Genomic DNA, 16,104 nt, shown 5'->3' with positions numbered 1-16,104 from the left:
CTGAGTGGGAAAAAGTTCCTGATTCAAGGTCAATAACCAGCAAGCGGCAGAGCTAAACCACACCTGGTGAAACTCTGGTATGCACCAGTTCTCTTAAAACCACTGGGGAGAGTGGGGTTGGGAAATCTAGGAACAAGAGTCCATCAAATCACTTTTATCCGGACACTTCCTCCCAGCTGCGGTGTGCCCCCACATGCAGTACTGTGGTCCCAGGTTCTGACTTCACCACTGCATGACCCTAGCAAAGCCACCCTGTTCCCCAAGTGTCTGCTGTCAGCTCCCTTACACAGTTGTTGTAAGGATTACATTAAGTCATGTATACAAAAGCAGCAGAGCCATGGTAGGTATGGGGAAATCCTGGTTCTCTTCCATCCCCTCTCTGTCTCTACCCCTGTTGAGAGCTGCCTGGCTCCAATGCCTCCTCTACCAGAAAGCCCTCCCTGACCAGTCCCCGTCACCACGATCATCTCATGCTCTCAAACCTCACTCCCCTTTCCTGTCCCTCCCGCAGGGCCACCGTGGGTTACTGGCATCTCTGCCTGAGTTGGCCTCACTCCTACCTGTGAACTGGTGCACTGGGGGTACCACCACATCAGGCCAGAAGGCCCAAAGGACCACCACTCTGTGCCCTGCTGCATGTGCCCTGGACATGCCAACAGGGCGCCCAAGAGCCGTGGCACACAGGGTTCCAACACTGCCCAGACCAGCCACCTTCCCCACTGCCACCTAGCCCACCTTGGACCTTTGCCTCTTCCATCTCAGCTGCCCTCGCACCGGCTGTGGTCCTGGGGATAAACCTCTGCACTGCTGCCCAGGCCAGAAGCACAGGGTTGTGGCCTGAACCCTGGATGGGGCATCAGGGGACCTGTGCTCTAGCTTCAGCTCTCCCCAGGTACCCAAGGGCCAGTCTCTTCCCCTGCCTGGGTCTCAGTTTGCCCTGCAAAGGGTAGTTTTCCATATACCTCTCTACAGAAAGAGCACTAACAGATTACAATTCTATTCTGCCCTACCCAAACCTCTGTTCCCACAGGTCTATAATCTATAATTTATAGCCTCTGCCTTATTTCTACCTCCTTCTTTTCCTTTATCAGAGATGACTCTATAGAATGTGCCAGATTACCGGGCCTCTGTGTTCAATGACTCAGACGCTGTTGGCTGTTTTCATTAAAAATGGGCTCCCGCTGTCTCCACAGTCTGACTCAGTGCTTTCAAAACCACTTCCTTGTCTAGGCCACAGGGTGGATTCCCAGGAGGGAGGAGGCCCCAACCACTGGGAGGATGGCTGCCTTTCCCATGGGGCCAGACGGGAGCTCCTGAAAAGACTCTACATCTCACAGGAGTGGCAGCCCTGACTTCTTTCTCACAGCCCAGTGCCTGGAGCAAATGCTACATCATCTCCCATTCAGGGCCACTTCCCTCATGCCAGACACTGGGTTGAGACCCGGCCCTGCACTGCATCATCTGGCCTTCACATCAACCCCAGGAGCTAGGACTCTGATTATTACTGTATGGAAGAGGAGCTGAGGCTCAGAGAGGTTGAATGTGTTTGCTAAGTTCACAGAGCTTGGAGGCAGTAGGACACAATATCTGCCTTTGGACAGTCCTCTTGTGGCCACAGCACAAGGTGGCCGGGAGACAACTGGCATTCCAGTGCACTGGAGATCTGGCAAAATGCCCTCAGCCAGGACTTTCCCAACCTGCCCAGATGAGCCGACAATGGAAGTCACAGATCTAAGAACAGAGATGTCAGACCTAAGGCTCTGGGCACTCAGCCTCTAAAAGCTGACAGAGAAGGTATGGCTTACCAGCCAGTACTCACCGGGGCTTGAGTGTAGGTGACAGCTTCTAAGATCTCGGCCACTCCCTCTGTCTCCTGAAGCCCGCTGGTCTCTCCCGACCCCTGTATGGAGATAAAACATGCCGGGCACAGGGGGAGCAGTTGACAAGTGGGAAAGTCACATAAGATGACTCCTTTGGAGAAACTGTGTGTGTGTGTGTGTGTGTGTGTGTGTGTGCACGCGCATAAGAGGGAAAAAGAGACAGAAAGAGCGGAACTGAGAGAGAATGTGTACAGTGCACAGGCTTGGCTCTTTTTGCTGTTCCTTCCACATTTTATTGCTCACGCAAACAAAAAGCTACAATCAATGGACAGTCTCTAAATACCTACTTTGGTTTTGTCCAGGTCCCTTCAATCCCTGCCAAAGCCCCTCCCACTTGCGTGGCTGTCACCAGAATCACGGAATTACACAGTGGAGAACAGTAACAGAGAATGTCTTCCTGTTGCTACCTCTTCTTCCTAATTAGCCTTCTAATGTCAGCCAAAGGGCCTGGGGGCCATCATTTTGTAAATAATGCCTTATTCTTGGACTCTGGGGTTGCTTCTACTTTTCCAGTACTCACAGCACTGCAGAGAAAGGAATGAATATACATAAGGTTTCCCTGCTCCCTGCTTTATCTGAATGTCAGGCCAGGATCGTGGCCTCAGGGAGTGCAGACATTCTTACAGAGCCAAATTCTACCTCCAAAGGGCTTTTCTGCTTTGTTTCTAAATGAATGAAATCAACTTATGCTTTGCTTTGGGGTTGACAGCACCCAAAGTTCTAAGAATGCTTTGTTTGCCTCTTTTTGCAGCAGGCTATGGCTTCTGCCTGAAATGCCTTTTCTTCTTCATCTGGCTAACACTCCCTTGTCATTGGCCAGGCATCAGCCCCCGCCTCACCTAGTCTGGTTCCTCTTCTTTCACCTTTGTGCCCCCACCCCCACCCAAGCCAGAGAACTTGGGTTTGAGGACCTCCCCGGTGTTCCAGTCACCCTCAGCTTTGTCACTGCATTGGAGCGTGTAAGTGTGTGTGAGCAGCTGGAGGACAGAGACAGGTGCCAGTGTATCCCTTTATGTCCAGCACCCCCAGGACTGTCACCTAGCAGGGACAGGTGGGGGGGGGGGGGGGATGGGCAAAGGGGGAGGGAAAAGGGGGAGGGACAGAAGGGAAGGTGGGAGGAGCGGAAGGGCCCATCTTTTTTCCCTGCCTACCATATTCCACCCCCAACTTAGGAACTGATTCATTTGCCAGGCACAAAAGCTAAATTTAGGCTCGTTTTTATAGGAATTTACACTCATGTCTTAGAGTTTTAACTTTGATTTTAGAATCCTGACACCCTTTCCTGGCAGGAAGTCTGGAAACCAGGCCACTGACTGCCACAGCCATAGAAGAGCCTAACACCTTACAAGAAACACAATCTCCCCTCCCCCAACAAATAAGATAGCTGAAGCACTTTAAAAAAAAAAAAAAAGCCAAAAAGCCCAAAATAGGACTTGAGGCAGCGCTTGACAAGTTGAGAGATTTTAGAGACTCCATGACGTTGGGGAAGAGGAATTGCCTGGGCACCCAACCCTCCCTGGCCAACTGGCTGCTGGGGGTGGGGGCTCACCGAGGACTCATCGGCTTCACACAGCTCCTCAGGGGTCCTGGGGTCCGGGTGGACAGTGAGCTGCTGTATGGAGCCCTGGGGAAAAGCAGAGGGTCAGAAGCCACCACTTGCACATCTACAGCGTGACCGCTAGTGGGAAACACGATTGTTCTGTAAGGGAGAAGACCAAGGGGAAGGACGGGTACGAGAATGTGCTGCCTGTGGCCGTGACAGTGGAGCCACCACTTGGCCCACTCTCATTTAGGGGGACTCTCCCTGGGCCAATGTAATATGAGCTCCACTACCTGGGGAGGCCCCTGGGGAGTACTGGGTTCCAAGCACGGACTGCCACGGCAGCCTCCTAACTGGCCCCAGATCCCCAACCTGTCCGTGGCAGGCCCTAAGATGCACGTCTCCCCACTCCCAGAGTGTCTCTCCCCTGGAGCTGAAGCTTCTTGGCTGGAAGGCCTCCTGGGAAGAAGAGTGGCCGGCCAGCCTCCTGCCTCCACTCCTGCCTCCTCTCTCCACACCTGACAGTTCATTCTCCATGAGGCTTCCAAAGTCAGTGTTGAAAAATTGTAATTGGGTTTTAGCTTCTTAAGATTCACTCACTGTGTCCCCACGTACTGCAAATATACCTGAGCTCTGCCACATGGTACCATCCTGTACCAGTTAGGTGAGGTATCAGAAGCATGGGTGCTGACTAAATGCGTGACTACGATAACATAGGGATTTTCTTTAGAATGGCTTATTCATAAAAGCCCATTTTGACAGGAAAGTCAATTTTCTATTTTTTCAGGGCACATTGTCTAAAAGGTGAGAGAGAAATGACCTGTCACTCTGGCATTCTAGCTTACTCCACCTTTGCAGAAATTACTTCAATGTAACCTCTGCCCCTCTCCAAAGGAAAAGTCACTGAAGGAATAATAAGCCTTCCTCTTTTTCTAATGCCTTAAAAATGCCCAAAGAGGGCACTTGGATGGCTCAGTCAGTTAAGCATCCCACTTCAGCTCAGATTACGATCTCATTGTTAGCGGGTTTGAGCCCCACATCGGGCTCTGTGCTGACGGCTCAGAGCCTGGAGCCTGCTTCAGCTTCTGTGTCTCCCTCTCTCTCTGCCCCTCCCCTGCTCATGCTGTCTCTCTCTCTCTCTCTCTCTCTCTCTCTCAAAAATAAAATAAATACACATTTTTAAAAAATGCACAAAGAGCTTCCACTCAGGCTATCCCACTTAAATCTACAACTCCATGGTGTAGGTCTTCTTATCCTAGTGTACAGATAAGAAAACCCAGAGAATCCACACTCTGAAGTCATCAGGCTAAATTGGAAACTTAGCACCGGAATCTAGGTTTGGGGTTCCAGGACTAGGACTCTCCACACCACCCACACATGCCTCCTTGAGGCTGTAAGGATAAGACAATAACGAGGGGGTGCCTGGGTGGCTCAGCTGGTTAAGCGTCAGACTCTATCTCCACACAGGTCATGATCTCTTAGTTTCGTGAGTTCTAGCCCCACATCAGGCTCTGCGCTTGACAGTGCAGGGTCTGCTTGCGATTCTCTCTCTCCACTTTCTCTGCCCCTCCATTTGCGATCTCTCTCTCTCTCTCGAAATAAACATTAACAAATATTTTTAAAAATAATTAACAGGAATAGTTGCTTATGTTTATCGCGTGGTGTCCACTGGCCTCCCTGATCTGCGAGGCTTGGACTCACGGTGAATCTCTCCAGCCCCGTGGCTCCTGCATTGCCCACGAAGATTCCCGCGCTGGGCTCGAAAGCCAAGGCCCGGGAGGACCGCTGGAAGGGGACGTGGCTGTGCTCCTCACAGTCCATGAAGAGGGTCACTTCCTCGCCCTGGACAATCACTGCAAAGCGGTTCCACCTGTGGGTCATCACGGGCACTAGGAAGGCAGCAGCCTCGTGGGACACGTGGGAGCCTGGCTCTGTGTAGTAGAGGATGATCCGCTGGCGGCCATCCTCCACACCCGAGAGCCGCAGGCCCAGGTAGATGACCTTCTGGAAGGCATCCGTGATAGCAAAGAGCACACCGCCTGTGGCGCTGCTGGGCTTCACCGTGACGGTGATGGCAAAGTCCCTGAAGAAGGTGGGAGGGATGAGGGTCCTGGCCGGGCGGCCGACGTTGGCACCAGGCCCGAAGCTGTAGGCTGGGAAGCCACCATAGCCCGTGACAAAGGACACGGATGAGGGCAGGGGGACACCGATGAGCTCCGTGAGGTCCAGGTGGCCCGAAGAAACCAATTCTGCAGGGAAGGAGACAGAGGCCATGCCTTACACATATATTCTACCATGCTTGGAAATGAAATAAAAACTCACAAGTGAAATGGGATTCCTTGGAACCCCACGGTAGTGCCTTAATTACTGGCTTTCAAACTTTTTTTGACAATGACCCACAATAAGAAATGCATTTACACTGCAACACAATATTCCCCCATCAATAGACATATACCTGTAACACCGAAACCAATGTTTCAGAAAATATTATTTTTTTAATTTTTTTAATGTTTATTTTTGAGACAGAGAGAGACAGAGCATGAACGGGGGAGGGTCAGAGAGAGAGGGAGACACAGAATCTGAAGCAGGCTCCAGGCTCTGAGCTGTCAGCACAGAGCCCAACACAGGGCTCGAACTCACGGACCGCGAGATCATGACCTGAGCCAAAGTCAGAAGCTCAACTGACTGAGCCGCTCAGGCGCCCCAATATTATTTATTTTTAATACCCACCAGGCACTCTGATATTTTCCTCTGTTTCAGAATTCTTCTCCTTTATTTTCTTAAAAGCATGCTGGCAACGACTCACTACATTGATTTCATTAACCACTAAAAGGTCCTGACCTACAGTTTGGAAAGCTTTGAAAAATATCTTGTAGAATATTCCTAGAATATATGATGTTCTCCCATCGACTCAAAGACTGTTCCTCATTTCTTTCTATAAAACTGGGTAAGTTTAGGGGCGCCTGGGTGGCACAGTCGGTTAAGCGTCCGACTTCAGCCAGGTCACGATCTCGCGGTCCGTGAGTTCGAGCCCCGTGTCAGGCTCTGGGCTGATGGCTCAGAGCCTGGAGCCTGTTTCCGATTCTGTGTCTCCCTCTCTCTCTGCCCCTCCCCCGTTCATGCTCTGTCTCTCTCTGTCCCAAAAATAAACGTTGAAAAAAAAATTTAAAATAAAACTGGGTAAGTTTGTTTTGTTTGTTTAGAATGAGGTCTACTGTTGAAGTGTCCCAGGGTGTGGGGGACAAGTAGGGACAAAGCGAAGTGTTCCCAGACCTCAGGGCAATGAAATTCACATCATCATCATCATCATCATCATCACCATCATTATCGTGGACATTCCCTGAGCTCTCATTCTGTGCCCAACCCTGCTCTGAACTCTTCACACACATCAGTTCATTTAATCCTCATGAAAACTCTGGGAGGGTAGGCGCTCTTAACCTCATTTTACTTCCAAGAGAAGTGAAGAAATTTGCCCAAGGTAAGTTCCCTCAGGGTTCAAAGCCAGGGCAACTGACCCCAGAGTCTGAGCTCTTACTGATACCGCAGGGCTGCACTGTGGCGGCCTGGAAAGGCCCCCAGGCTCAGGAGCCTTGGTGCACTGGGAGCAGACTCTGGGTTGGCTTGAAGGGATGTGCACCCGCTCCCGAGGGGATACCCACCATGCCAGCAGTGTGACAGGAAGGCAGGTCTCAGGGACTGGTGGACAGGACCCCTGCAGGCAGGACAATGGACATGCAGAACCCTATGGCCTCAGAAGTGAAGCCAGATCCTGAGGATTCAGCCCCATGAGGAGGTCTGGAGTGAGGGAGGGTCAGAGTGGAGCAGGGTCCTTCCCCAGAGACCAAGGGGCAAAGCAGACACCTGGTGACTGCCTGGGCTACGGCCAAAAGCCAGAGGATCCTGAGAGCCTGAGTGACCACGGGGGACTTGGGTTTGTGTCCAGACAAGACCCAAGCCACTCAAGGGCGCCATGAGTAAAGCCCTGTCTGATGAATCAAGCCTGCCTTTCAGTTTACACCTTGCCCCTGTCTGGACAACCAACCAGCTGTGTGACCTTGGGTGAGTCATTTCACGGCTCCAAGACTGGGTCTCCTTCAACGATATGGGCCCCACGAAAATGATGAAATAACACCATCCATGTAACCCTGGTAAATAGGGTGGCAATGCATTGAACATTCACTACTCTTTCCTTTTATTACATCCACTCAGCAAGCCCGAGTTATTGCCCCCACTGTGCTGACAGGGAGAAAAGGAGGCCAAGATGGGGCGGGGGGGGGGGGGTGGCCTGGACACCCTGTCTCTGTGCCCCTGAACTCCCCAAACCAAATATAAAAACGACCGGGTTTTTCATACGGGATTTTACTTAGTCCTCACTGCAGCCCCAGGGACTGCCAGTCTCCCACCCTACAGATGAAGAACCCAGGCTTGGGAAGACGGAATGACTCCCTGAGTTACACAGTAAAAGTGGCAGGTGTTTTCAAGCCGTGACTGGTCTGACCTCAGGTTGGTTCACTGCCCAGTCTCATAAGCTGGGTGGGGGGTGGGGGGGCGGTGCTCCGTCCCAGGGGCCTGTGGGTAGCCCAACCTAATTGGCCTGCCATGCCAATGACCCTTTAGCAGCATGACGGTGCAACTGAAGCTCTGGGTGATCGAGGAAAACCCAAACTTCCCTGGAGGATGGGAGAGAAAGAGATGCCCTGACTCCAGTGCCCCACCCCCCAGCACCCCCAGAGAAGGCCGCACAAAGTCAGCAGCTAGCCTGCGTGTGTGTGCGCGTGGGTCACAAAATTATTAGGGAATAGTTAGGACATACCAAAAAAGTGTAAATAATAATATGAGACACATATTAAATGTTAAAATGGTTAATTTTGTGCCTTTATGTCTTGCCATCATTTTATTTATTATTTATTGATTTGTTGATTTTTAATTTACATCGAAGTTAGTTAGCATAGAGTGCAATAATGATTTCAGGAGTAGATTCCAGTGATTCATCCCATCTGTATAACACCCACTGCTCATCCCCACAAGTGGCTTCCTTAATGCCCCTTTCCCATTTAGCCCACACCCCCCCCACAGTCCCTCCAGTAACCCTCTGTTTGTTCTCTTAGGTTTTGTCCCCCTCCCTGTTTTTATATGATTTTTGCTTCCCTTCCCTTGTGTTCACCTGTTCTGTGTCTTGAAGTCCTCATATGAGTGAAGTCATATATTTGTATTTCTCTGACTGACTTACTTCGCTTAGCATAATCCCCTCCAGTTCCACCCACATGGTTGCAAATGTCTTGCCATCATTTCGAAAGGGAGTAACTGTATGCAAGGACTGAAGAAAATAGCATGAGGTGCTGGCACATGCTCAATCAATGGTGGGAATTATCACCCTCATCATCATCATCGTCATCATCATTGACTTTCAGGTTCAGAAAGGAATCTCAGAGGTCCCTCAATATGATCCCTACCTGAGATGTGTGAACCCCACGCTGTCCAAGATGGCAGCCATTACAAGTGTGGCTGTTCGGCACCTGAAATACAGGTCATCGCAACTGACCTGTGCCGTCAGTGTAATATACAAACTAGATTTCAAAGACTTAGTTTGGAAAAAAGTCTTAGGAAAAATATCTCATGAAAAACGTGTATATTGATTACATGTTGAAATGATAATTAGGGGAAGGACTGGGTTGAACAGAATACATTATTAAAACAATTTCTGAGGAATATTATGAGGAACAGGCATGTGTCCACCACTCTGCTTAAGAAAGTACTGATTCAGGGGCACCAGGGTGGTTCAATCAGTTAGGGGGCCGACTTTCGGCTCAGGTCATGATCTCACGGCTCGTGGGTTCGAGCCCCACATCAGGCGCTGTGCTGATACCTCAGAGCCCAGAGCCTGCTTTGGGTTCTGTGTCTCCCTCTCTCTCTGCCTCTTGCCTGCTCACATTCTGTCTCTCTCTCTCTCAAAAGCGAATAAACGTTAAAAAAGAGGGGGGGGGATAAAGTATTGGTTCAGCAGAAGCTCTCACCACTCTCCAATCCTATTCCGCTGGCCATGCCCCAAAGACAGCCTCTCTGAGGGATGTGGTGTGTATACTCCCATGCATGTCTTTGTTTGTTTACGACGTGAGCATGCATGTGTCTGTGACAGAATGCAGAACCACTGTGCGCATCTCTAAACCTCATGTCAGTGTTGGTATGCTGCACGTATGCTTTCTGACACTTTTTTCCCCATGAAAAATTGTTATTTTTTTAAATGTTTCATTTATTTATTTTGAGGAGGGGAGGGGCAGAGAGACGGGGGCGGGGGGAGAATCCCAAGCAGGCTCCACGCTGTCAACAGAGAGCCCAATGAGGAGCTCAATCTCACAAACCGTTAGATCATGACCTGAGCCAGCATCAAGAGTTGGATGCTTAACCAACTGAACCATCCAGGTGCCCCTCAGCATTGTATTTTTAAGACTGATCTGTGTTGATGCAGGAGGCTCTGGATCTCATATTTTCACAACAGCACTCTATGGTATAAACAAGCCATACAGAGTGGCTCACTTTTCTGCTGATGGAAAGGGAGATTTTCATCACTCTTCAAAACACTTACTGCTATGTACTTCCTTCCACACATCTCCTCGTGCTCACCTGTGCAGGCAATTCCACCCGAATTATCGGGTGACATGGGGATGTACACCTGCAACTTCACTGAATGCTGCTAAAATGTCCTCTGAAGTTCTTTGAAGTGCTACTTTTTAAAATTAGGACCAGGGCGCCTGGGTGGCGCAGTCGGTTAAGCGTCCGACTTCAGCCAGGTCACGATCTCGCGGTCCGTGAGTTCGAGCCCCGCGTCGGGCTCTGGGCTGATGGCTCAGAGCCTGGAGCCTGCTTCCGATTCTGTGTCTCCCTCTCTCTCTGCCCCTCCCCCGTTCATGCTCTGTCTCTCTCTGTCCCAAAAATAAACGTTGAAAAAAAAATTTAAAAAAATAAAAAATAAAAAAATAAATAAATAAATAAAATTAGGACATAAGTGACACATATAACACTGTGTAAGCTTAAGATTTATAATGTGTTGATTTCATACATTTAAACGTTGCAATATATACATACGTGTATATATAGGTATATCTATTAGCTTTAGCTAAAACCTCCATTAACATCACATAACTATCGTTGTGTGTGTGGCAAGAACATTTAAGATGCCACTGTGCCGTCTGACATGCCCACCAGCAGCATATTCTTACCAACATTTAGGGGAGGCAGGGAGATGCGATATGGGAGCAGTCTGTGGGGCTTTTCAGCTATAGCAATAATGTTTACTTCCTAAACTAAGCAATATTCAAAAGAAGTATTCATTGTAGTAATCTTTGTAGACCACGTCTTGGAAAATATTTCACAACATTTTAGTGAAAACAATGACCCGTCCTCAACAAAAGAGCAAATGTGATCATGTTGGTGCCCTGCCGAGAGTCTACTATGGCCACCCAGGGCCCTCAGCGTGAGAATCAGGCTGCTGCCTCCTGGCTCCAGAAGGCTCTGTGGTCTGGATGCAGCCACGCTCCCTACTCCCCAGCATGCCCTGACACAGGCCCTGGAGGGCCCCGCACTGCTGTGGTCCTCCCCTCCACAGCAAGCGCCTCTCCCTCGGCCACCCACACCACCTCACCCCCCTCAGCTCTTGTGCCAGGAGAACTCTTTCTCATCCTGCAAGACCCAGCCCTGGCCTCACCTCCCCGGAAATCCCTTGTCTCACCTCCTGCACCCACACCCTCCCCTTCCCCTCTGGAAGTTGCATTAGAAGCCCTCTCAACACACTCTGGGGTCCCCCATCATAGTTCTCAACACACTGCATGTCACTGTGGGTCACTTGTCTCTCCCCATCAGACAGTGAGGACAAGGACCACGCCATCCATCTCTGTGTTCCCAGTATCCAGCCTAATTCTGATGAGTGAATGAATGAATGAATGAATGAACAAATAAATGACTGCATGACTAAAATCAAACCCCTCATTTAAAAAAGGTGAAACTGGGGTTAAAAGAGGGAACAGATTGTTGGCTACGAACTCAGATCTGATCCTCAATCCAAGGCTTTTCCTCTCCAGTTTGCAACTTGCATTAAAACAGGAATTAATTTTAAGTAGGAGAAACCCCAGAAGGCGTAAATGAAAAGGCTGATAAATCTGGTTAAATTTAACTGCACAGAAATTCTTAAAGTTCTGCACAGGGAAAAAAAAAATCCCACAATGTCAAATAAAATCTCAAACCGGACAAAAATATTTGCCACATACGCCACAGACAACAAACTAGTTACCTAATACACAAAGCAGATGAATCCACAGGAGAGCCACAACCAAGTGGAAAGATGGGAAAAGAATAGGAAATTCTTGCCACCGTAAAAAAAAAAAAAAAAAAAAAAAAAAAAAGAAAAGAAAAGAAAAAACAAAATGGCTCTTCAACCTCTGAGAAGACACTCACGCTCATTCAGAATGAGAGAAATACAAGTTAAGGCTACGCAGAGACACCATTTTCCCTCTCAGACTGGCAAACATCAGAATGTCAGAACACTGAGTCGGCAAGGGTGCAAGGGAACGGGCCATCCCCACCTCTCTACCCTCGATGGGCCGCTGGGACCATCAATGCATATGATGTCTGTGGGAGGCGCTCTGGCAATATTCATCAAAATGAAAAGTAAACATGTACTCCTTGATCCAGAAGTTATACTTCTATGGATTTTTTTTTTTAACGGATGAAGTTCCGTATGTGAAATAGAAAGCACGTACAAGAACGTTCATGGCAGCATTGTTTAAAATGTATCTAACTGTCCATATTTGGTGGCATCACCAGTTTTGATACACCATGCAGCCTTTGAAAAGGGTGATTCCTTAGGTACCAATACAAAATAATCAACAAGATGTATTAAGTAAAAACAGACCCCCAAAAAGGGGTGCAGAACAGAATCACTATCAGTTGGAAATGCATACATTAATACATATTTCCCATACAAATATATATATTTTAAAATATATATTAGAATATCTCTAGAAGGATACAGAAGAAACTAGGACCAGAGACTGTCTCTAGGGAGGGGAGGTGGTGGGTGGGGAATAAGAACACACTTTCTTTTCTCTCGATACTCTTTTGTACTTTTTGAAATTTTATACCATATACATGGTGTGAAAAAGACATTTGCATATTGTAAAGGCATTAACTCCTTCCATCCCCTTTTAGAAACTATAAAACCTTTTCTTCTTGCTTTTCCTCCCTCAGATGCAGCCTGTCTTTGTACCGAAAGAAAGGGGGAAGGGAAAGAGTGAAAAGAAAAGACATAGAAATGAAAGCAAACACCCCACTGAGATTTCTTTTCTCCCCTCCACGGTTTAAAGATAAAAACAAAACAAAACCAAATGCACCCTGCTGACAGCCGTGCTTTCTTCTTCCCTGACCCAGTGTAAAGCTCTTCCTCCTGTTCTAATCTCCCCCCTACTGAGAAGAAGAGAAACCCCTTTCTGGTGGGATGGTCCAGGTTTGGACAATGTGTCCTTCCACAGGGAGTAAATGGGCCAGAGCCGCTCATCCAGTCACTGGCTTGTTTCCAAATGGTGTCCTGAGGGTTTCAGGGACAGGTGGGGGTTCAGGAGACCTGGAGGCAGAGGCAGAGAGGCCAGGAAGCCTGTTTCAACCAGCCCAGCGCTGCCATGGCTGGTACAGCCCAGGCTTCCACGTGGCCACTCTGGAAATTCTTCAGTCCCAAAAGAATCCTGCTTTAAAAAAAAAAAAAAATCACAAATCCATCCAACCTCCTTGCTTTATGAACAGGAAAATGGATGGTCAGGTAGGGAGCTCCGTGACTATGAGCCACAGCCAGGAAGTAGCAGATGAGCAGCGAGCAAGGATGGACAGAGGGGAGGTGTGATTCTGCCCCACTGCCCCAGCCCCTTCCGGGCCCAGGCGGTTGGTTGGCCAGCTGGAGAGTGGGCAGAGGAAGCCACCTGCAGAGGAGAGTTCCTGGCATTGGACAGAGCTGGGTTCAGATCCAGCCTTTGCCATTTACCAAGTGGGCAGCCTCTGGGTGGATGACTTAGCGGAGATGTGGGTACATTCAGCCATTCTCACACGTGGTGATCCAACAAAATGAAGGGTGGGAGTTGCAAATGCTCAGTAGCAACCAGGGATTCTATTTGATTTGAAAGGTATAAGCTTAGCCAAAAGCAAAGTGTGCAATGGGAACCCTTCCTAATCGCCCCTGCCCTCCTGCTGCCCAGGTCCCAGCTGCGTGAGGGAAGACAAGTGTGCAGGGGCCTGGCGACAGGCCTTGTTTCCACTGGGTTGGCCACAGAGAGAGCCAAGCTACAATCTACAGGAAGCCCGAGTCAGTCCAGCTCTGCTCTCAGCAACCCCAACCTCCCTCCAAACACAGCGTCCCACAGCATGGCGTGGTGGGGAGCGACCCCTGGCCTAGAATGACCCATGCTCAGGGCTGCGCTGGGCCTGCTGGCTCATTTTTCCTTGGCTTCGGTGGGAGGGCCACCTGCTCTGGTGGCCACCAGGGAGGGGAGAGAGAAGCCAGGGAGCCAAGACAAACAGGCCCAGCAACTTGGTCCACAGGCTTGTCCTGGGATGGCTCTGTGCTGGGCGGGAAGCGGGGAGGGCGTAGGGATCACAGCTGGTGGGAAGACATCCCGCCATCCTGGGGGCTCAAGTTCAGAGGGGGCAGTGCGAAGGGAGGTGGCGGTGTGGAGGAGGGGGGAGCCGATCCTGGAACTCTCTGGCCTCAGGAGCTTCGGGCCCTTGGTGGGAGGGGGCCGCACTTCTCCACAGATTATAACACCTATCTCATAAAACAGCCGTGTCACTTGAGTGAACTAATACACCTAAAATGTTTAGCACTCAGGAAGTGCCAGGTTCAGAGTCCGAGGCCCTGGTTAAGGTCAGTGACATGAGACTGAGGCTCCACATCTAACAAGGACCTCACTGCTCCTTCATCTCCTGGAGACCCACACGCTGCCTCATTTCCATGGGGTTAGGTCCATGGGGCCAGGAAGCCCTCTGGGCACAGACACGGCCCAGGTGGGGGAGGCAGGACTCATAAGTTGAGTGCCAGCTCTGCCACTGACTCCACCTGTGCTCTCCTGGGCAAGCTGTTCTCCCTCCTGACCGCCATTTTCCCATGTGCACTTCGAGGAGTTAGACGAGATGGGATCTCAGAGCCGGAGCTGTTCTGACGTATTCTAGGTATCTTCACTGCCTTCAAAATACCTCCTGGGGCTGATTCCGGCTTCAGTCTTGATCTCTCCCTTCATCAATGCATAGGGATAGCTTCATCTCCAATGGTGGTTTTTCAACACACTTTTCCAATTCATGAATTGATAACACTTATAAAGCCCCCAATTTCTGCCTGTGTGCCATGGGGGATACGACACTGAATCTAGAGTGCAGGTGCCCCAGAAGCTCATGATCTAGGTGTCTTGGTTAGCAGTCACCTATTGATGCTACTTACAAGCCCAAAGCCTTCAATGGCTCCCCAGTGCCTTCAAGATCAAGTCAAAATTACACTGAAGAGAACCTTGGCTGCATTTCTTCATTGTCTCTTCCCCTCTCTCTGTCTCTGCTTATGCTGTTCCTTCTAGTTCCCATCTTCTCACAGCTGAGTCGTCCAAGCTTGCTCAGCTGCACTCCAAGACACCAAGCCCTACTCTCACCCTATACACAGAGCCACACGCATCAATCCCTCCTCTAAATACTCAAATCAGGGCATACAGCAGGCAGGCAGTGCCGTGGCCTGATGAAAGGGCAAAGACAGATGCACAGGGGCCTCTCTCTCCTCCAGTCTTTGGCTCAGGCTCCTGAGAACAGCTCTGGGCAGCCCCTCCCAAGGGCACAAGGAGGAGGGATCAGAAAGCTTTAGAGATGGACCAGGCAGAGGAAAATCTGAACAGTCACTGCAGGGTGCAACTTTCCTCCCAGGGGTCCAAAGCCGGTTTCCATGGAAACCAGGGCAGATTCCTAGCAATGAAGAAACAAACAGGGCAGGGTTCAGGTTTTCCTTCCACACAGATGACAGCAACCTGGCCAGAGGAGGTGATGAACAGGAACCTTTCCCTCTCCTCCTCGAAGCCACAGACTCTAGGGCATCTGGTATTTCTCTTCCACCGTCAAGCCTCAGTTTCTCTTTCTGTGCAATGGGCTGGTTCAGCCCTTCCATCTGTGGGGTGCTGAAGCAGTGCCTAGGACAAGCCTGGGCTTTGGAGCCTTGCCTCCCTGGGGAACTGTATTTGGCTTCGCAAAGCTCCATCTCACAGATGATCATCTGGGACCTGAGCCCAGCGCTCGCGCTTGTTAGCATTTAAGGCCGGAAGGAGCTAAGGAGCGTTCCTCTGGCTCCAGGTCAACAAGGGCTGCAGAGAAGCCAGACCGGGAGGGAGGCTGAGGACACCCCAGGATCCTGCATGGCAGCGGCCCCTGGTGGCCACATGGAGAACGACGCCTCCATGAAACCCAAGGAAGGCTTCCCAGGCTACAGCTGTGAGGGACACTGCCTGGGCCTGGGGAAATAGGGAGAACGGGGATCCCAACAACCAGAATCAGAGTCAGAGGTCCGGGAGGGTCCCAAGAGAGCAGGTCTGAGGTCACGCAGGTTGCTGTGGGCAAGCCACACCTAGAAATTAGATGCCTACCTCCTACACTGCCGGTGGGAAAGCCAAAGGTGTCCCG

General features: G+C 50.1%; 1 protein-coding gene across 2 annotated transcripts in view; it reads right to left on the bottom strand.

Moving 5' to 3' along the window:
* The window catches only part of COL15A1 (collagen type XV alpha 1 chain), a 108,712-nt gene that overhangs the window by 64,237 nt on the left and 28,371 nt on the right, over positions 1-16,104 (bottom strand). For both annotated transcript variants that reach the window (XM_043566328.1, XM_043566329.1), the window contains exons 3-5: positions 5,122-5,669; positions 3,430-3,504; positions 1,820-1,900 (exon numbers count right to left, since the gene is read on the bottom strand). In XM_043566328.1, the coding sequence (XP_043422263.1) occupies positions 1,820-1,900; positions 3,430-3,504; positions 5,122-5,669 (704 nt within the window). The remainder of the gene's footprint in view (positions 1-1,819; positions 1,901-3,429; positions 3,505-5,121; positions 5,670-16,104) is intronic.

Source organism: Prionailurus bengalensis, chromosome D4 (assembly GCF_016509475.1).
Source record: "Prionailurus bengalensis isolate Pbe53 chromosome D4, Fcat_Pben_1.1_paternal_pri, whole genome shotgun sequence".
Lineage (NCBI taxonomy): Eukaryota > Metazoa > Chordata > Mammalia > Carnivora > Felidae > Prionailurus > Prionailurus bengalensis.
Note: the sequence above shows the minus strand (reverse complement) of the source record. Positions and strands in the feature narration are given on the sequence as shown.